This window comes from Oryctolagus cuniculus, chromosome 5, assembly GCF_051225735.1.
Source record: "Oryctolagus cuniculus isolate XC-2025 breed Fujian yellow rabbit chromosome 5, ASM5122573v1, whole genome shotgun sequence".
Lineage (NCBI taxonomy): Eukaryota > Metazoa > Chordata > Mammalia > Lagomorpha > Leporidae > Oryctolagus > Oryctolagus cuniculus.
In genome coordinates, this window is record NC_142871.1 from 60,742,877 (window position 1) to 60,765,265 (window position 22,389).

The 22,389-nt window shown below is 43.0% G+C and overlaps 1 protein-coding gene across 5 annotated transcripts in view; it reads left to right on the plus strand.

Annotated features, from left to right (window-relative positions):
- The window catches only part of CDK19 (cyclin dependent kinase 19), a 192,383-nt gene that overhangs the window by 109,953 nt on the left and 60,041 nt on the right, over window positions 1–22,389 (plus strand). For all 5 annotated transcript variants that reach the window (XM_002714914.6, XM_051854414.3, XM_008263371.5 and 2 more), the window contains 2 exons: window positions 11,945–12,055; window positions 15,280–15,420. In XM_002714914.6, coding sequence (XP_002714960.1) covers window positions 11,945–12,055; window positions 15,280–15,420 — 252 coding nt within the window. The remainder of the gene's footprint in view (window positions 1–11,944; window positions 12,056–15,279; window positions 15,421–22,389) is intronic.

Below are 22,389 nucleotides of genomic sequence, written 5' to 3' on the forward strand. Positions count from 1 at the left end.
CCCCAAATTGAGTTAGGATTCTAAATAAGGCTTTAGAGAAAAGCATTTAGTATTCTAACTTCAGATTATTATGTTCGGGACAGTGAAAAGTGAATACCTTTTATGGTTCCTTAAATACCTTTGAGGGGGGCTAGTTAAAATGCTAGTATGTCATTGAATTTTTTTTTTTAAATACTTATTTAAAAGGCTGAGAGGTGGAAAGAGAGGGAGAGTCAGAGAACTTCCATCTGCTGATTTACTCTCCAAATGGCCACAACAGCCAGGGGTTGGCTAGTCTGAGCCAGGAACCAGGAACCAGGAACCAGGAACTCCACCCTGGTCTCCCACGTGGATGACAGGGGTCCAAGTACTTGGGTCATCCTCTGCTGCCTTCTGAGGCGTATTAGCAGGGTCCTGGGTCTGAAGCAGAGGCATCAGGACTTGAACCAGCACTCTGATGTAGGATGACAGCATTGCAAGCGGTGGCCTAACCTGCTGCACCCCAACTCTGGCCCCCAGTGAACATTCTTAGGTTCCATTTGGATCATGTTCCCAGTCTGTGAGTTCCCAGTCTGTGAGAGAAGAAATTATCATATAGTGTGGGTCACAGGAAAATGGTAGTCTGCTTACCTGCTGTTTAAACATGATTACAGCATATTTGTAGTTGTATGATGTCGTGTTGGACAAATATTTGTGAGAACAAGAGTTTAAAGTCCATTGGTAAAATCTGGTTTTCCAAGACTTAGGGACAGTAAAAACATGACTATCTCTTGTCATTGTGATCTTTCTCAGGCAATCACATAAGAGTCTGAGATAGAATGAAAGTATCCTATTTTAGCAGGTGGATTTCTGGAGAGAAAGAACTGTCTTTTGGGATATGTGTGTCTGAGTGTGTGTGTGTAAGAGTAATGTGCATCGTAGAAAATTTGTAAAACAACAAAAAGAAAGAAGCAGCCGGCACCGCGGCTCACTAGGCTAATCCTCCACCTTGCGGCGCCGGCACACCGGGTTCTAGTCCCGGTTGGGGCACCGGATTCTGTCCCGGCTGCCCCTCTTCCAGGCCAGCTCTCTGCTGTGGCCAGGGAGTGCAGTGGAGGATGGCCCAAGTGCTTGGGCCCTGCACCCCATGGGAGACCAGGAGAAGCACCTGGCTCCTGCCATCGGATCAGCGCGGTGCGCCGGCCGCGGTGGCCATTGGAGGGTGAACCAACGGCAAAGGAAGACCTTTCTCTCTGTGTCTCTCTCTCTCTCTCTGTCTCTCTCTCTCACTGTCCACTCTGCCTGTCAAAAAAAAAAAAAAAAAAAGAAAAAGAAAAAGAAAAAAAAAGAAAGAAGCAAAAATCACATAGTCTTACACCCAGAAAATTTACTATTAGTTGTTTTGGTACAGTTCAGGTACCATTTTGTATTTTATAGTCTTTTTATCTTACATTATAGTGTAACTTTTTCCTCATGTAATTAAAAACTTTATGCGTTTGAGGCTACAGAGTTTACTTACCGGTGTACATTCGTATTTGCATTTGCCAGTTTATTTAAAGAGCATCACGAGGGTACAGAAGGAAAGATGCCTGGGGCATGAGGTATGGGAGCAGAGTCTCCCGGGACTGCAGCAACCTCCACAGGTTGAGCCACCAGAAGCCTTCTGAATTCTGCCCTTCTGAGTTTTTACAGAGGCTTTCCTGCACAGGAGCCTTTGCCGATAGCCTCAGGGAAGCCCAGCAAGGCCTGTCTGTTTTGATTGTTCCTGGCCTCTCCTGCAGCATTTCTTCCTCCCAGGATTGAAGCTTGTCCCCTGTGAAATGAGAAGGGCCTTATGACCTCCTGACTGAGTTTCACACTGTGGTGGAGCGGGTAAAGCTGCTGCCTGCAACACTGGCACCCCATATGGGTGAACATTTGGGTCCTGGCTGCTCCGCTTCCTATCCAGCTCCCTGCTAATGGCCAGGAAAAGCAGCAGAAGATGCAGCCACATGGGAGACCCAGAAGACACTCCTGGCTCTTGGCTTCAGCCTGCCAAGTCCTGGCCATTGGGGCCATTTGGGGAGGGAACCAGCAGATTCTGTCCCTCCCTCTCTCTTTCTAATTCTGCCTTTCAAATAAATAAATAAAATATTTTTAAGAAAAGAAAAGCAGGGCGGCAGGGTGCAGGTTGGGAGTGGTCTTCATCCTTTCAGGCATCTGCTATTGATTGAGCTGAGAGTCTTTTTTTTTTTTTTTTAAGATTTATTTATTTATTTGAGAGGAGAGTTAGAGGCAGAGACAGAGACAGAGACAGAGAGAGAGAGGTCTTCCATCTACTGGTTTATTTCCCAAATGGCCATAGTGGCCGGAGCTGTGCTGATCTCAAGCCAGGAGCGTGGGTGCAAGTGCCCAAGCACTTGGGCCATCTTCTACTGCTTTCCCAGGTGCATTAGCAGGGAGCTGTATCGGAAGTGGAACAGCCGGGACTTGAACCAGTGCCCATATGGGATGCCAGCACTGCAGGTGGTGGCTTTACTTGCCATGGCACAGCGCGGGCCCCAGGATGAGAGTCTTTACCACCAGGTTAGAGAGCTGCATTCTCTGTTAATCCCAATTTTGCCTGATGGGCCTTTGGGAGTTCTGACATGGGTTTAAATATATAGTTACAGTTCTCACTTGGCAGTCCCAGCACTTGGAGCTGCAGCCCAAGTATGGGAACGGGGCTGCAGCTGAAAATACACTCATTGCTCCACTTGTGCACACACTCATGAGGGTGTGTGAGCCAGACCTACCCCTCAGTTATAGAAAACCTGTGCCTCTCATCTGTCAGACTGAGGAGGATCCCTCTGGCTGTTGTTGGATGCTCTGGGCTGTACAGCATCCCTGCTCTGAAGAAATCTACAGAAGTGGTGATCGGCTGTCCCAGTCTGTGTAACATCACCTCTTCTGGATTTCAGCAGCACTGAGTATGTGCCTCTTCTAAGGGTCAGCACAGCCCAGTCCACAGGCAAGGTCTATTGCTGTCCGAGACCCATTTGTGGCAGCCCTGCAGGGCTTTGGCACCAGCCTGCTCTGCTCAGGGCCTTCTCTGTCAGACTTCATTAGCATCTTAAAAAAACTTGTGTTTCATTTTATTTGAAAGGCAGTCCCCCCCCCCCCCCCCATCTGCTGGTTCACTCCCTGAATAACCACAACAGCCAGGACTCCTGGGTGGTAACCACTGGGTCAGGCAGAAGAGCAATGGAGACCAGGGCCTTTGTGGGGCATAGTCTTAGTGGGGAGCTTGAGGGTTACCCTGAGTAGAGGTTTGGAAGGTTACCGGAGTTGACAAGCAAATACCTGTGTGCTCACCTAAGGTGGCCACCTGGGTCAGTGAAACAAGTGGATATGGGGGATCTGTAGCAATGCAGAGACAGGCTGAGTCAGAATGTGTTCCTTGTATGCCCTCTGAGGCATAAAATGCCAATGAAGGGGTGGACGTTTGGTGCAGCAGTTATCACCACTTGGGATGCCCCTGTCCCTTACTGAGGGCCAGAGCCCTGCTCTACTGCTCTGAATCCACTAATAATGCATCCTGAGTGGCAGCAGATGGTGACTCTTGTACTTAGGTCCCTGCCTCCCACATCGGAGAGTTCTAGGCTTCTGGCTTCCACCTGGCCCAACGCTGGCTGTTATGGACATTTGGGAAGTGAACCAGTGGACAGAAGATTCATATTCATTCGTATTTCTCTCTTTCTCTCTCTCTCTCTCTCTCTCTCTCTCTCACAGACACACACACAACACACACACACACACACACACTTTCAAATAAAATTTAAAATGAAACTATACCTGGGTTTTAAAAACTTTTTACAGCAAAATAAATATTCAATTCCATTTTCTATGAACTTTTTGAAGTACTCTTGTATGAACCATTTAAATTTTCTAGTCAAAGTCCCAGAAGTCTCTGGAGGAAGGTGCTTACAAAGCTCTTGCCCTAGCCCCAGCCTAGGATGCGCATAGGGCTGTCCCACAGAATCTGTCCAGACCTGTGCTCTGTGGCTTGGGAGTCTTACTGGTCCTATTTAGCATGTCCATTAAAAATTGCTTGAAGGCTGGATTTGCATGCCTTCTGTTTTACAGTACTAGATAGGGGAAAGTTCCCCAGTCAGATCCAGTATCCATTCTTAGAGTAACAGCTTCTTCACCCAAAGCCTGGTAGACACTCCAACGTTCGTAATCCTATCAACCTTTCATTTTTACCTTCTAGTCCCAAGAACTGCTCCTTTCTACCCCAGACCTTTAGGCCCTCTGTTGTGCAAAAGGTTTTGTGTCCCAAGCAGTGGGGCAGTGGGTTGTGACAGGGGACCCTGGCCCTTTTGTGAATCTTTGTTTTGATTAATCAGCCTGACTGTTGCCCCAGGCAATTTCAGATCAGATTTCTCTTTGTATTCTCTGCCTTCTGACTTCTAACATTCTCCAAATTGGGGGAAATACAGCGTACTTCTTTGGCGCCTTTTAATGTTGGGGTCCATCCTGCAGAGGTTCCCTGTGGCCCACTCAACCTTCGAGAGTGTAACTGGGCAGAATACCTGAGGGTTCTTGTCTAGTGTGTATGCCAATGGTTGGAGCTGTAAACAGAAAGGAATTTAACAAATTGTGTAAGCCAGGAATGAAGTAGTCTGAATATCCAGTGCCAGGTTCCCTAAGTAACAAAGAGTTATAAGTTTATATAGAGTTCACTTTTTTTTTTTTTTTTTAAGATTCACTTATTTGAAAGGCAGAGTCAGAGAGCTTTGCCATCTGATGATTCACTCTGCAAATGGCCACACTCCCCAAATGGCCACAGTGGTCAGACTGGTCCAAGCTGAAGCCAGGAACCAGGAGCTTCATCTGGGAGGCAGGAGTCCAAACACTTGGGCCGTCTTCTGCCTGCCCCGGCACATTAGCAGGGGCCTGGATCAGAAGTGGAGCAGCTGGAACTCGAATAGGCACTCATATGGGATGCCTGCATTGCAGGCAGTGGTGGCTCACCCTCTGCCCCCCAATGCTGGCCTCTAGAGTTCACTTTTAGTGAAGTCGTATGTACTCAATAATTTGGAGCAAGTTCCAGGAAGGGTTATGCATATTTAAAAGCCAATGGACATGTATGTCCACTGAATTATCATGTTTGTTACATGCATTCCATGTTCAGTATTTAGCATTATATATATTATATTATTATATATATAATAATATATAATATAATATATATATATAGTGAGGATTTTTTAATCCTTCCATGTTTGAAAAGTGAAGTTGGGACTCAGCTGCTGCTTATATGCAGCATGTGGATTACATGAGGTACCGATGCAAAGGAACCGCCCCACCCACAGCGTCTACCATGACCTGGGTAACAAGCACGGTTAGCAGGTGAATATCCTGGTCACCCTAAAGGCAGTTCCACATGACTTATGATGAGTAAGTGAATCAGCTGCTTCATCTGAAGTATTCCACTTGGCCTTTACAGGTGAGTTGGATAATCTCAGGGTCAACAGATCTGGATCATGGATTTATCCAGTCTGCCAGTCTGGCTATTCCCTTCGGACTAAACTTCTCTCTCTCTGTGTGTGTGTGTGTGTGTGTGCATCACCTGTAGGCATCTGTGATTGTTGCATGGTGAGCCGTGGGTCCTGCATCAGTCCAAACATACCGTTTCACTCTGCAGCGTTCAAACTGAAAATAGTGCTCCTAAATTAGTTATTCCCGCCAGAGAGCCCACCATCCTAATATGTGAGGTGAAGCAGTCCCTTCACCTGATACCCCTGGGTGTCAACAGTTTTTTGGTTTTGCCCATCACCTATATCACCTACCTTCTTGGGGATCAAAAGTCTTGGAGAAACTTTTTGTTGCCCTGTCCCTCCAGGAGCAGGGACCAGTTTTGGGGCTGGTGGCCTGAGCTTAAACAGACATCTGAACGTGGTCCAGACCCAAGACCTGACCCAATATTCACGTTTGCTTTCGTTTTGGCTATGACAGATAGTTGTAACCCAAGGAGTGTACTGTATACTCCTTTTTAACTTTCTTACAAGCTTGCATTTCTTTTGTATCCAATGAACCAGCTGCTGAGGGTTGGCTTCATCTCTACATTGCACTGGTAACTTCTGTTCCCTTCAGTAACTGATCACAGCACAGCTTCGGTTCCATATCCTGGGTGATCACCTAGGACACACAAGATCTTCATCTCCAACCCTGTTATCCTTTCTTCCCAAATTACATGTGTCTGTGAGCCAGGGTTGTTCTGTCAAATCCCAGTTCACTGACGCCAAGTCTGTGGGTACAGAAAGAAAAACCAGCTCAAACCCAGATTCCTACTATGTGCTCACAACACATCGCTTCTGTGACCTCTATTCAGTTCTACTGCTGTTCACCTGGAGGTAGTGTCAGATCCCCAGGACTGCCTTCTGCACCCCACCCAACTCTCTAGAGATTTTTTTTAAAGTTTATTATTTTTTATTTGAAAAGCAGAGAGACAGAGATGTATATATCTTCCATCCACCGGTTCACGCTAAATGCCTGGAACTCCAGCCAGATATCCGATCTGGGTCTCAGGGACCCAAGTACCAGAGCCTACACTGCTGCCTCCAAGGCACTGCGGTAAGGGATGTGGGTGTCCCAAGTGGCAGCAGCCTAACCTGCAGTGCCACAACACCTGCCCCCCCTTTTAGATGTCAGTTGCAAGCCCCAGGGTTTGTTGTTGTTGTTGTTGCTTTGGTTTTTCCTCTTGTTTTTGAGCAACCAGTTGTAAATCAGGGTTTGCACTGTCCCCTCCTTGGGTTCTGTTCATTTGCTTGATCGGCTCACAGAACTCAGGGAGGCATGTTTGCTGGCTTATTGTGACGGATGTTACAAAGGATACAGATGAAAAGATGCCTACGGGGAGGCATGGGAGAAGGATGTGGAGGTCCATGCCTTCTCCAGACACCTCCTCTGGGAATCTCTGCTCAGCTGACCAGAAGCTCTTCCATTTTCTTCTTACTGAACAGTTAGGTTGCTTATTGTTGTTATTCATTTGTTCCTTTTAGTGCAGAGAGACAGCAGAGTTTACATTGCTTATTTCCATAAATAGGGATGGTGAATACTATGGTCTTGTGTGATACTTACCTAGGTCCTAGCATTTGTCAGTAGCCTAGGCTTTTGTTGTGAGATTGAATTCATCAGCTGTGTCCCACTTTGTTCTCAGTTCCTATGCATCATTTCTTTAGGATTTTGTAAAATTTTATTGCATTCACAGCTCTTTCAGGAAACTCCCCCACCACACTCCTTTGTTTTTCAAGTTACGCACCAGGCTAAATACCACCCTGAGATATTCAGGGCTGCTTCTGCTTCTTACATTCAGCCAGCACACTTACATTTCTAGTAGAGTGGGTGCTGACTGAGGCTTGCAAAGGGTTTAGTATCGTTGAATAACGGTTTCAGGTGTAGTCTACTCTGTTAAAAGCAAAGTTGTTCAAAATACCTTTTTAAAGGGGATAATTTAAGAGAGGGTAGCAGATTTTTATAATGTTATCATCCATTTACTGGTTTATTTTGTAAGTGAGAACCAGGTAAACTCAGTAGATCTAATTCACTTGACAAGTTTTTGTTGCTTGTTTATTATGTGTTAGGTACTGTTATGAACACTAGGGATATAAAATCAAGAAAACTCTGCCTTCATGGAGCTTACCTGTTGAGAGAGGCAAACCATAAATAGCGGATAAACAGCTTCATGTTAGTTAAAGTGGAATTTAAAGAAAATTTTTATTTGAAAGGCAGCGAGAGAGAGAAAAATCGATCTCTCATCTGCTGATTCACTCCCTAAATGTCTGCAACAGCTGGGGTTGGGCTAGGTGGAAGTCAGGAACTGGGAACACAATCCAGGTCTCCTACTTGGGTGGCAGTGACCCAACTGAGGCAACACTTGCTGCTTTCCAGGGTGCACGGTAGCATGAAGCTAGGATTGGGAGCACAGCTGGGACTTGAACCTAAGCAATCTGATAGGGGATGCAGGTGGCACAAGGGGTGTCTTAACTGCTGTGCCATCCTAAAGTGGGATATTTATGTATAATGAGAATTAATGATAGTTTTCAGGTAAAATTATGACTATAATACATATATAAAATAAACCATTTTCTATATTTTCTTATTAAATGAAGGAACCAAGCTAACAGCATAACCCACTCAAAAGAGAATCTTTAGAATGGACACACTTGTAGGTCAGGAATATTGAAATGAATTGAGGTGAAACTAGTTTACTATATGATAGGGAAACCTCTGTTGGACAACAGAGAACCTGTGTGCCGGTAGCCAAGAGTTACTCTGAAGTGCTGTCAGTTATGTGTAATGTTCAGTGCTGGGTTGGGTTATGGTATAGCAGATAAATCACTGCTCTGGACACCAACGGCCCGTATTGGAGTGCTGGATTTGAGTCCTGGCTACAGTTCCAGTTTCAGCTTCCTGCTAATGTACTCCCTGGGAGGCAGCGATGATGGCTCAGTTGGGTTCCTGCTATCCATGAGAAACCTGGATTGAGTTCTGGGCTCCTGACTTCAGTTTGGCTCAGTCTTCAGTTGTTTTGGGCATTTGGAGAGTGAACCAATGGATCTCTCTGTTTCTTCCTTTATATGTGTGTGTGTGTGTGTGTGTGTGTGTGTGTGTGTGTGATGGATCTCTCTGTCTCTTCCTTTATATGTGTGTATGTGTGTATGTATGTGTATATATATGTGTGTATATAATTATATATTTATATATGTACACACATGTATATATGTGTATATGTATATACATAATGTATAGTATTGAAAATATCTCCCATAGAATCAGAATAAGATAACTGAAAGGATGTATCTTTGACAATGCATTTTCCCCATCAGAGTATGTCTTTTTCCTACATGAGTTACTAGAAAGCTTTGATTATCTGAGCTCTTTAGAATTTTAGGTAAGGGAGACAGAGCTGTAGTATGTTTGATAGTGACAGTACTTGCAAAAAAAAAATAAAGGTGCAGTAAGCTTTATGTTATATATAGTTTACCACAATAAAAGGATGACCTAGAAATTCCAAGTAGCTATAAAAAAGGGCAAGAAAAATTTCTATATATTATACTATGCTGACATTACAAAATTTTCAAGATAAAGTGTGAGAAGAAAACAAAAAAGTTGCAGTGCAGTCTGTAAATTATGCTGTGTTTTGGATAAATAAGGGAGGACAAAAGCATTCATAATTGCTTATATTTATATAAAGAATGGAAAGATTAATAAGCAGCTAATAAAAGCTGTCACCTCCAGGAGGCAAGAGGAGTGGTGATGGAACATCTCAATATGTATTCCTGGGTGTACTTTTGGCTTTTGAACCATGTAAACATATTCACTTTCAAAATAATTTTTTAACATAGGATTTAAAATGTATTTACTGTAGAGAGATCAATAATTTATAGTCACAGAGCATATGATTTTAAGGTGTTGATTAAAGATTGCTCCATGTGACTGACATCCCCTCTCCTAGACAAGGGAGGCCCAGGTCTCAGGGGTCTGTCCTAGTGTTTGGTGCTTCAGTAGCTGGGTTTAGATGCAGAAGCGGAGTTTCTCTCAGTTATATCAGGTGGCAAAGAGAACATATTTCTGGTAGAGACTTAGTAAAGGCAAACTCTTTAAGGTCATTAATCCCAAGGAGTGAGATAGAGAGAAACGAGTCACTGTGTCTGGGGTTGAAGCCTCCGAGCCTCTGAGCAGCTGCTTCTGGCTGCCCATGGCAGTGAGATCATTGAAAGCAATGCAGCACTGGAGGCCAGCGCTGTGGCATAGTGGGTTAAGCTGCTGCCTGCAGTGCCAGCAACCCATATGGACGCTGGTGGCTGCTCCACTTCTTCTTCTTCTTCTTCTTTTTTTTTTTTTTTTTTTTGGCAGGCAGAGTGGACAGTGAGAGAGAGAGACAGAGAGAAAGGTCTTCCTTTGCCGTTCACCCTCCAATGGCCGCTGAGGCCAGCACGCTGTGGCCGGCGCACCGCACTGATCCGAAGGCAGGAGCCAGGTGCTTATTCTGGTCTCCCATGGGGTGCAGGGCTCAAGCTCTTAGGCCATCCTCCACTGTACTCCCTGGCCACAGCAGAGAGCTGGCCTGGAAGAGGGGCAACCGGGACAGAATCCGGCGCCCTGACCGGGACTAGAACCTGGTATGCTGGCGCCGCAAATCCATAGCTGGAGTTCAGGTGGCTGTTCCTTGATTCCAGCACAGGCACTCAAAGTACACTTGACTCATTTAAAGTGAACAGAACGTGCAGGCAATTTGCTTTTCTCTCTCCAGTGGTCCATTTATGTGTCTGTCTTCCTAACTGTTGTGGGAACCCACGACAAGGACTTCAGCTGTAGTGGAAGAAGTGTGGGCTTCGGAATTAGGTGAATGTGTTTAAGCCCAGAACTTCTCTTTCTGGCTGTTTGACATTGGCCAAGTTATCTTTATCACACTGAACCTCAGGGTCTGTGTACACACATCATAGAGTGACACCAGGGTCAAATGGGAGAAAAATATTTGTCTAGAATCATCTCGCATGTAGAAAATTTTCAGCAGAAGTTCTCTTTTTGTATCTTCCATAGATCTTCACATTTAAAAGACGTAATACACAAAATATTTGTCAAATTGAGTATGCTTCTCTTTACCTGGTAAATCTGTACCCTGACTAAGGATGCCTGAGGCAGACATATTTATAAAGCTTTTTCCTTGAGCAGTTAATGTCGTTGTTGCTAAATATTTTATCAAGTAGCTGTCCATTCTGTGCCAAGTGCTAAGTTTTCACTTGCTGATCTTCTGGATCTTTCTTCCTCCTCGTCAGAGTCTAGCCCAACAAGCTTGTTCTTTGTGAAGGCCCATTCTTTTCTTCTGAGGACCTCTGCTTTACTCTTAATGGTTGTCAGCAGCTTTAAAAAGCCTCAACCAGATGGATAAATGCAGGGATTGTTAAATATCCCCTCTTCATTTTAAAAAGTATTTATTTTCATTTTATTTGAAAGACCTTCCATCTGATGGTTTGTTCCCCAAATGCTCACAACAGTTAAGAGCTGAGCCAGGCCAAAGCCAGGAACCAGAACTGCATCTGGGTCTCCTAAGTGGGTGGCAGGTACCTAAGTACTTGGGGCTTCATTTGCTGCCTTCCAGGCATCAGTGCTGGATTAGTAGAAAGCTGAATTGTAAACAGGGTAGCTGGAACTGTAACTGGCACTCTGATATCAGATGCGGGTGTCTCAAGGTGTGGGTTAACCCACTGTACCACATTGGCCACCCCATGATCCCATTTTTAAAACACACACAAAAATATATCCACAGTGGAGTATTATTCAACCATAAAAATGAACAAAGTTCTGTCACTGTAGCTGCATAGATGGAGCTGGAGAAATTACATTAAATGAAATAAATCAGGAGAGCAAGACAAAACTGCTTGTTGTCACTTACATTTAGAAGCTAAAAAGTTGATCTCGAAGAAGTAGAGAATAGATTAGTGGCTACTGGAGCCCAGAAGGGTATGGGGGGGAGGGGGAATAGAGAGAGGGTGTTAATGAGTCCGGGGTGCAGCTGCTTGGGAGGAATAGCTTCCAATGTTCTCTAGCACAGCAGGATAACTATGACAGCAGTTAATTATATATTGTAAAATAGCTAACAGAGGATTTTGAATGTTCCCAACACAAAGAAATGATGTATGTCTGGGAGGATAGTTATGTGAGTTACCTTGATGTGATCAGTATACACTATATACATGGATTGAAATACCCCGTAAATAGGTACATTTACCATGTGTCAATTAAAAAATAAATATATTACAAAATGAAAGCATAGACACGAGAAAATGATCAGTAGATACGCACCTTGCTGTTGTGAGAGCTTATCTCTGTGTAGTCGTATGTTGGGTGGTATTGGTGTCTTTCATTTTGCCTATCTGGATTTTTCTGAATTTTCAAAAATTTGATTTTGAAGTTGTAAGAAATTCATCATTCCCCTTCTCTTTCTCCTGCGATTCAGCTTCTGCGGGAACTGAAGCACCCCAATGTGATCGCACTGCAGAAGGTGTTCCTTTCCCACAGTGACAGGAAGGTGTGGCTGCTTTTTGATTATGCAGAGCATGACTTGTGGGTAAGTCTACACACTGTTCTTATTTGGATAATTTTTTATAGGTACAGAACCTGTTTGTATCTGATCCATATTGCTAATGAGTAGAAAGGAAAGTTCTGTTAACCGTGTACAAAAGACAATAAACCTGAATTTTGATTGTAAGGGATTTGAGCGTAAACTAATGAATCATGGAGAAGGTGGTATTTGCAGTAATCAGACATGTCATTTCAGAAAACTTATAATAGAGTAAGAGATTATAATTTTGTGCAGATAATTAGTGGAAGTCTACTAGTGTGTATAGTGACAGTTACTTTCTCTTTTGATACAGTAGTCCATGTTTAAGCAGGTTTCTACTTGTGACCAGTTCTAAGTGTTAGATCATTTTGCCACCTAAAATTGGCTGTATCGAATAGAAATAAATGCTTGGTTTTACACATCTTAAGGATGTTTTATCAGTATATGAAAGGAGGAAAAAGTTAGAATTCCAAGCTTTTAAAATTAGAAATCATGGCATTTAAACATTTTGTTTGAGAAGTAAAAGTACTTAAATTTGGCAGGAAGTTAAAATTATGGATTGCAGTTTTGATTTGAAATATGTGGTTTATCTTCTATATAAATTATAAGTCCATTTAGGAATAGTTTTAACAAGCTCATAGGTCTTGAAGGAACTTTGAGGGTTCATGCTATTATAGCCAATGTTGACAAGAACCTCTCAACTATATGTATAATTATATGTGCCCAAGTCTTCTATATTCTCCTGTATTTCTGGCAAGGCTTCATTGATAATGTGTGCCTTTCCCTTTGCACGTCAGGGATGTGAAGGAAGATGCTGGGCACAGGACCAGTCAGATCCTGTAGAACTGTACTGTCTAATAGGATGCACACATTAATTTTACCTGTTTCCTCTTAAAAATGTTGCTGTTGAAAGTTATGTGTGGGAGTGAGTCTCCCATTGTATTTCCATTGCAAATCACTACCATGGTTTAAATTCTAGTTTTCTATTTCTTAAAACCAAGTGAATGTTATTGAGCAGTTTAGACAATAAGAAAGATGTATAAATAGCTTAATAATTTTACACGCCATCTGGTCATTTATAAAGTTAGTGGAGCACTGTTGACAACTTCATTGGTTTTTGAATAGAGTTTTATTTTTCATTTTTTTAAAAAATATTTTTGACAGGCAGAGTGGACAGTGAGAGAGAGAGACAGAGAGAAAGGTCTTCCTTTTGCTGTTGGTTCACCCTCCAATGGCCGCCGCAGCCGGTGTGCTGCGGCCGGCGCACCGCGCTGATCCGAAGGCAGGAGCCAGGTACTTATCCTGGTCTCCCATGGGGTGCAGGGCCCAAGGACTTGGGCCATCCTCCACTGCACTCCCTGGCCACAGCAGAGAGCTGGCCTGGAAGAGGGGCAACCGGGACAGAATCCGGCACCCCGACTGGGACTAGAACCTGGTGTGCCGGCGCCGCAAGGTAGAGGATTAGCCTATTGAGCTGGGCACCGGCCTTTTTTCATTTTATAAAATTTATATTTGCTTGAGAGGCAGAGAGACAGAAGCAGAGAAAGCTCCTGTCTGTTGGCTCACTCCCCAAATGTCCACAAAGGCTGGAGTTGGGCAGAGACCAAAAACAGGAGCTGGAAACTCAGTCTGTGTCTTCCTCATAGGTAGGAGAAAATAATTATTTGAGCCGTCATTGCTATCCCCCACGGTATGTATTAAGAGGAAGTTCTGGCCCGCGCCGCGGCTCACTAGGCTAATCCTCTGCCTAGCGGCGCCGGCACACCGGGTTCTAGTCCCGGTTGGGGCGCCGGATTCTGTCCCGGCTGCCCCTCTTCCAGGCCAGCTCTCTGCTGTGGCCAGGGAGTGCAGCTGAGGATGGCCCAGGTGCTTGGGCCCTGCACCCCATGGGAGACCAGGAAAAGCACCTGGCTCCTGGCTCCTGCCATCGGATCAGCGCGGTGCGCCAGCCGCGGCGGCCATTGGAGGGTGAACCAACGGCAAAAGGAAGACCTTTCTCTCTGTCTCTCTCTCTCACTGTCCACTCTGCCTATCAAAAAAATAAATAAATAAATAAAAATAAATAAATAAATAAATAAATAAATAAAAAGGGGGAAGTTCGAGTCAGGAGTTGGAGCCCGGTGTTAAACCCAGTCACTCTGGTACAGGATATGGGCATCTCAACCACTTGGCCAAATACTCACCTCTTAATAGGGTTTTAAATGATTCTCAGCATCATTTTGGCATGTTTTAGAGAGGGTGGGTTGGAGTGGGGTAGGGAAAGAGGTGGAGGTAGAGAGTTAGCAGGAGGCTGGTAGGATTTCTTCCATTTCAGTGTTTGTTTTTTTTTTAATAACCCACAATATAACATATGGATATAAGTATTTAAATATGGTGATCCTGTTGTATTTATTTCAGTGGAATGTAGTTCTCTATTTGTCTCTCTTTTCTCCCTTTCTAGTGATTTCCTACTTGGCATTAACTCCCAGGAATATATCCTGGTTTATTTTGTGCCAAAACAAGGTGGAAATTACCTGTAATTCAAGTATAGACAGAGTGATCTTACAAAAAGGCACTAAGTGCTGATTTTTTTTTTATAGAGCAGTGGAGATTTACAGTTTTTTTCTTTTTAAAAATCTTTCATTTTTTCCATAAAGAATAACACTAAGACTATTCTTAGGCAGCTATTTAAGTATCGACCATTTTTACCTTTTGCTTCTATTGGGTGAAAATCTTACTGATTTCAGTAAATTTAATCATTATAACCCCAGATTAATATGGTCACATCCACCATCAAAATAGATTCAGTTTGGTTGATGTTATTTTTCAGATTATTATTCTTTTGCATCATTTTTGGTCTTTATTAAGTGATTTAAAGATAATAGAGTATTTTGGAGCAGGAATTTGATGTAGTGATTAAGATACCCTTGTCCTACAGTGTAGTATCTGAGTTCCATACCCAGCTACTGACTCCAACATCTTACCAATACATACCTTAAGAGGAGCAGTAATGGCTTAAGTAATTGAGTTCCTGCCATCCATATGGGAGACGTGGATTGAGTTCCCAGCACAGTCCCAGCCATTGCTGACACTGAGGGGATGAATCAGCAGGTGGGAGCTCTGTCTTTCTGCCTCTCCAAATGTAGATAAATAAATATGTAAATGTAGTGTATTTATTACAGCCTTGGTTGTGTTTTATTGGCATAGGTATTTGCAAAAACTGTATTTATTGTACTTTTTTTAATTTTTAGCATATTATTAAGTTTCACCGTGCATCAAAAGCAAATAAAAAGCCCATGCAGTTGCCAAGATCCATGGTTAAATCATTACTTTATCAGATTCTTGATGGTATCCATTACCTCCATGCAAACTGGGTGCTTCACAGAGACTTGGTAAGTATGTTTCTTGTAAATTCATCAGTATGTTTTTTTTTTTCCTTCTTCTTTAAAAAAGCATCTTTTCTTTTTGGTACAGTTAAACAAGTAATTGATCAGTGTGTCATGTTGATGTGATAGTCATATGTGAAGCAAATATGCACCAGTCCAGTTTGTTCTTTGTGCTGTTGCTCATCATTAGTAAAAACATTAATAAGTAAAGACTTAGTTCTCATTTTTTCCATTTGGACCTAAATTGAAGTAATGATTTTGTGTCTGGTGAGAATGTCATTATTCATTCTAATCCATAAATGAATAAATAAATCTAATACTCTTAGGCAATTTAGCCACAATTCAGATGTTTGGTTTTACTTTTTTATTTGGTATCCATATAATGAACATTCATTAATGTTATATTATGTGCTAGACATTCATCTTACTGTCATTTGAAGTTTATGTTGGTGAGATTTTTTTCATTTTAATAGATATGGTTTCTGAATAGTAATAACCCTCATGAGCTTATCTTTGGTTGTTCTGCCCCTTTCTCTGAAAGTGACTTCATGATCATTTATTTCTAGACTTTTGAGAATTCCAGGGATATGGTGGGGATAAGTCTAGGGAGAGTCTAGCTTTGCTCATTGAGAAGTGTTTATTATAGAAAGGGAATGAATGCCTAGAAGGATCCAGTTAGTGTTCCTTGGTACCTCTTAGTCAGGCCCCATCATCTATCTCAGCCACCTCTTGTGGCGTTATAATTGAACTGGGGCCACATGATCGTGATCTCAAAAGGTTCATTTACCATTCTAACAAAAGTGTTTCTCCTTAGGATTTTTTTTTTTTATTTGACAGGTAGAGATATAGGTAGTGAGAGAGAGAGGCAGAGAGAAAGGTCTTCCTTCCGTTGTTCACCCCCCAAATGGCCACTACGGCCGGCGCTGCACCAATCCGAAGCCAGGAGCCAGGCACTTCTTCCTGGTCTCCCATGCGGGTGCAGGGCCCAAGCACCTGGGCCATCCTCCACTGCCTTCCCGGGCCACAGCAGAGAGCTGGACTGGAAGAGGAGCAACCAGGACTAGAACCCGGCGCCCATATGGGATGCTGGCACCGCAGGTGGAGGATTAACCAAGTGAGCCACGGCACTGGCCCCCTTAATATTTTTAACAGTAAGTTTCTGTCAGACTTCCACCCATTCATGTACTGCTAATCACTATGTTTTAAAATGCTTCTAGATTAGATAAGATGGTTCCAGACCATGACAAGACCCCTTCTAGAATGGGCTTTCAGATTTTAATTTGCTGGGTACTTGATGTAACCCATGTGAGTTATGGTTTCTAGGTTACCGTCATATCTGAATCATTGGTCAAATCTTTCATTGAGAATTAATTAATGTGAGCTCTTATCTTATTTCACAAAGCTGAGTGTTTTATTCTGCATGGCAGTGGAATGCATCTTACTTGTGATATTGTCACCTTTATGTCCCCCAATGAAATTCAGCACTCAGTTTCCTCCCTGGATCCGGACTGGCTGCTGCTTTGGTGTTCTCCATCTTGGTCATGGCACCACCCTCCTCCTAGCCCAGATACTCTTTGACCTCTTTGCAGACGCTTCTTTGCATTTGACATCCAGAACTTGCCAAGTCCTTTCAGTGTCACTTCTGAACCATCCCTTCCGTTCAGCCATTCCCATCTTTGGTGCTCTGTCTCCAGTTTGGGTCTTTAATGCCCGTTTCTTGTGTACTGGTACCAGTCCCTTGTCTGCTTGTCCACAATCTTTTCCACTGTAGTCTGCTTTAGTGCTTCTGACTATTTCTCAGCCCCCCTCTCAGGAACTTTGAAACAGTTCCCCATCACTTACAGACTAAAGCTGTAGTTCCTTGTTTGGCTGTCAGAGTCTCACTGACCACCTTTGAAAGGTTTCTCTGTCCCCGTCGTCTTCCAGGTACACTGTTGATTATTCCCCGTATCCTCCCAAGATGTCCTGCTCCAACGGCTGCCTTTCCCGTCTCACACCCTTCACTCCTGCCTCTACAGGGCCCAGCACCTGTGTTAGAACTCACCCTTGTATCCGTCTCTACTTAGAGATTTTCCATCCTTTTTATCAACCCCTATTGCATTTGTCTTTACTTCTCATGGGGCATTGATTTATTAGGATTATAGTAGCTTACATGAGTGTCCTTCTCATCTCCTACACTGCAACTTTCTTGGGAGAGCAGGGTTTGTGAGTCTTTTCGTGCACCACTACCCCTGTACACCACAGGTACTGAGGAGATATTTCCATAGTGAGGATGCTGATTGTCCCAGTGGTTCTATTTATTTATTTTTGGGTCTGTTTTTGAATAGACTGTCCTTAGGGAATGTTTATTGCTTTCTTGTATGTGTAAAGTAGGAAGAAACTGCATCAGAGACCTTCGTGATATGATCACAGACGATCATACTGGAAACTGATGAGAGAGAATGTGGCTGTGGCTGTGGCTGTGGCTGCGTGAGGGGCAGAGGCTCAGTGCTGTGCCAGGCCACAAGCGATGCCACCTGGGGCTGGGGGGAGCTTCAGAGAATGCACGGCCTTTGCGCTGGATGATGAGTAGAATGTAAATAGGGACTTAGGGGGCATTCTAAGGGAGTGTTGGGTGTAAAACTTCCAGGGTACGAGAGCACTTTAGTTATTTCTGCAAATGTGTGTCATTCTGCCTGGCTCAACTATGGTATGGATAAGACGAACCGAGGCGATGTGAAGGAAGACTAGAAAGATACTGGTCGGAGCCTGTTTGAGGCAGGCCCTTTCAGGCCAGGGAGTTTGGGCGGTGGGAAGGGAGGTCGTTTTGTTTGTTTGTTTTTAAATACTGAGAGTTTTTTAGTAATATAATGAAAATTTTTCTCCCTGTTAAAGAAGCCACCCCTGATGATTATTATTATTACTTTGTCTACTGCATGAACACAGTGTTGGATGTGTTCTGAATGCGGCTCTGACCTAGTACAGCACTTGTCTCTGTTTTACTCACACATTTACTGGATACTTCTGGTGCTCAGGTAGGTAACTCTAATTCAAGGTTTAAAGCTTTGAATTGACTGGAGTCTGGTCTGTCACAGGGTCTTCAGTTCCCTTTCTTGTTCATGATTCCTAGTATCTGGGCCATACTGTCATGGCTTTTCCAAAGTATCTTCAGGGGCAGAAGATTTAAACTGTGTATTTTGTAGTACATAGAAAAATATAAATCATATACAATATGAATATGGCCTTAAAAAGAGCATGGAGACATTTAAAAATTATCTTTTGTTTGTGAGTTTAAGGGTAGAGTTGTTGTTTAGTGAGTGCTTTCTTTTTTGATACTTAATTTCCTACTGCTATAAGAAATCTGCCCTGGGGCCAGCTTTGTGGTGCAATGGGTTAAGTTGATGGGTACATCCCATATCAGAGTACTGATTCCAGTCCTGGCTGCTCCACTTCCAATCTACCTTCCTGCTAATGCACCTAGGAAGGCAGTGGAAGATGGCCCAAGTGCTTGGGCTCCTGCTGCTAGTCCTGGCCACTGCCGCCATTTGGGGACTGAACCAGTGGATGGAGCATCTCTGTCCCCCTCTCTCTCTCTCTGTTACTCTGCTATTCAAATAAATTTAAAAAGAAAAATCTTAAATTAAAAAACAAAAAGAAATCTGCCCTTATGCTGTTTGTTAGTCTTTGTTTGATGGGAGAAAACTGGATAATCCATTTGATCAAAGGTGTTAGGGTAATGATCCAGCTCCCTGCTGTTTGTAGAGTAATGATGTAAGGAAAAAAATTAAAAATAAATGCAATGCAAGCATCCCATATGGGTGCTGGTTTGTGTCTTGGCTGCTCCACTTCTGAGCCAGCTCTCTGCTATGGCCTGGGAAAGCAATAGAAGATGGCCCAAGTCCTTGGGCCCCTGCACCCACATGGGAGACCTGGAGGAGGCTCCTGGCTCCTGGCTTCGGATTGGCACAGCTCCGACCGTTGCGGCCAACTGGGGAGTGAGCCAGTGGATGGAAGATTCCCCCCCACCTCTGCCTCTCTGTAATGCTGCTTTCAAATAAATAAATAAATCTTTTTTAAAAAAAGTAAATACAGCTAGTGTTTGGGACTTCACACACACACACAAAAGCATTATTTCATCAAGAAGATTTATGTTTTTCATTATGATTGATTTCATATCTAGAATAGTGTTTGGATTCTGTCATTTAGATCCTAGAATTCAATACAGAAATAGAGAATTTAAATAAAGTCTCCAAAAAGATGACTGATGTTGAGGAATTGCTTTAAAAGGAAAGGAGAAAGAGAGCTAAATATATTCATCTTGGCTGAGAGACAGTGAAGTAAAGACATAAGTCTATAAATATTTGAAACTTGTAAACACCATGGGAGAAAAGATGTATCTTAATTTTACAACAGGATATAGCTAAGAGTAAGAAGATGAAATATAGGATGACTCATTTTTATGGGATTACTATTCTGGTAGACTGGAGGATTGCCAGATAGAGTTTATCTCTTGTGAAATGAGGAGCTTCTTGAGAGCAAGGTTCATGGCTCACTAACGTTCATAGTCTAGTGTTGGCCTCTTGTTTGTGCTTGTAAGGCACTTGAATTGAGTTTCAGCAAAACACCTGGCAATTTCACATGATTCTTTAGAAAAGATAGAGAAATGCCGGTGAATGATAGTAGTATTAAGTGGATTTATGGCTTCTTAGTTTCTTAGTTTCCTCCCTCCCTCCCTCCCTCCCTCCCTCCCTCCCTCCCTCCCTCCCTCCCTTCCTTCCTTCCTTCCTTATTTGAAAGGCAAAATTACAGAGAGAGAGAGAGAGAGGGGAGAGAGACATCTTCCATCCCCTGGTTACTCCCCAAATGGCTGCAACAACCAGGGCTAGGCCAGGCTGAAGCCAGGAGTTTCATCTGGGTCTCCAATATGGGTGCAGGGGCCCAAGCACTTGGGCCATCCTGTGCTGCTCTCCCAGGTGCATTAGCAGGGAGCTGGATCAGAAATGGAGCAGCCAGGACTCGAACCACTGCCCATATGGGATGCTGGTGCTGCAGGTCATGGCTTTACTCTGCTGTGCCACAGCACGGGCCCCCTTAGTTTCTTACTATTGCTACTATATCAGTGATGTGAACTCAGTTATCAATAAGACAATTTCTTTTTCTACTTCCATGCCCCAGGATCAGCACATGATGAGCACTATGTCTTTACTGAATGAAGGGTATAAATGAATGACTTAGCTCTGTCTTTTCAAAAATATTTGTAGACATCTCATCCCAAATTTCAACTTAGACTTTGAATAATAATTATTTTTCACATTAGTGGAAACACTTGCAATCTTTTGATGTCTGTAGACACAAATAACTATAAGGTCTGCAAATATGATAAATGGAAATTTTGTGAACTCCAATAGAAGGAGGAAATAATTTCATGTCCAGGAATATTTGGGATTTTTTTTGTTAATTAATATTTACTAACACTTTCGAATTATCAAAAAGTCATTTCTGTCATAGACCTAAAGACTTATTTATCCTGTTAGAGGTCTGCCATATTAGGAGTAACAGCAACAAGAACCCAAGAAACTGGCCATTATTTCAGTTGATTAAAGAAAATTATGCAATAGACCTTCTAGCTCCAGAGGAAAGTATATTACATGACTCTGGATATTTGACCATCCAAATTGACAGTAAACTAGCGTTTTGATTGGTTGATTCCCCACCCCCATCTGTCCGCCACTTCCTTATGATACCTGCTTGTTCAGGTAGAATACTTACTGGGTTTTCAACACCATTCTGGGTTGTTTATGGCTATGTATATTTTTACTCTGTGTTGGTTATCTAAGAGGTACTTTAAAAAGTTTGTGGAAAATGGAATTAATTGATAAATTTAAGGGCCAGTGTTGTGGTGCAGTAGGTAAGCTGTTGCTTGTGATGCCAGCATCCCATATGAGAGCTGATGTTCCTGCTTATGTGCCCAGGAAAGCATCAGAAGATGACCCAAGTGCTTGGGCACCTGCTACCCATTTGGGAGATCCAGATGGAGTTCCAGGTTCCTGTTCGGCCTGGACTAGCCCTGGTCATTACAGTCATTTAGGAAGTGAACCAGTGCATGGAAGATCTTTGTCTTTCCTTCCCCCTCTGTAACTCTGTCTTTCAAATAAATCTTTTTTTAAAAAAAAAGATAAATTTGTCTTGATGTAAAAAATTTTTTAAATCTATGCACAATTTTTTTATAATATAGATTTCCATGAACTTTTTGAAGACCACTCAAACTGTTGTGTGAAAAACTAACTCAAGGTGCTGGCATTGTGGTGTAGTGGGTTAAGCTGGCTCCTGACTTCAGCCTGGCCCAGCTCTGGCTGTTGCAGCCATTTGGGGAGTGAACCAGTGGATGGAAGATCTCTTTTTATTTATTTATTTTTAAAAGATTTTATTTGTTTGTTTGAGAGGCAGAGTTACAGACAGAGAGGGAGAGACATCCCGTTACTTTTGCACTATTTACAGAACAGAGTAGCTCACTCAGTACTGTGCATAACAGGAGGTGGGGAGGTTTGGAAATCATGCTCAAAACTGCCTATGACAGGGGCTAAGAGTCTTTTAAGTTGTCCTTATTTAGTAGAAAAACAGCAAAGACAGTGTAAATATCTCTTTCATTTATTTTTAAAATATTTATTTATTTGAAAGAGTTACAGAGAGAAAGAGAGAGAGAGAGAGATCTTCACCTGCTACTTTGCTCCCCAAATGGCTGCAATAACCAGGAGTAGGCCAGGCTGAAGCCAGAAGCCAGGAACTTCTTCTAGGTCTCCCATGTGGGTGCAGGGGCCCAAACACTTGGGCCATCCTCCATGCTGCTTTCCCAGGTGCATCAGCAGGAATACTGAATCAGAAGTGGAGCAGCCATGTCTTGAACCATCACCCATATGGGATATGGTGGCTTAACCCACTGCATCACAATGCCAACCAACCCCCCACCCCCAGATACTTTTGAAGATTTATTTGAAA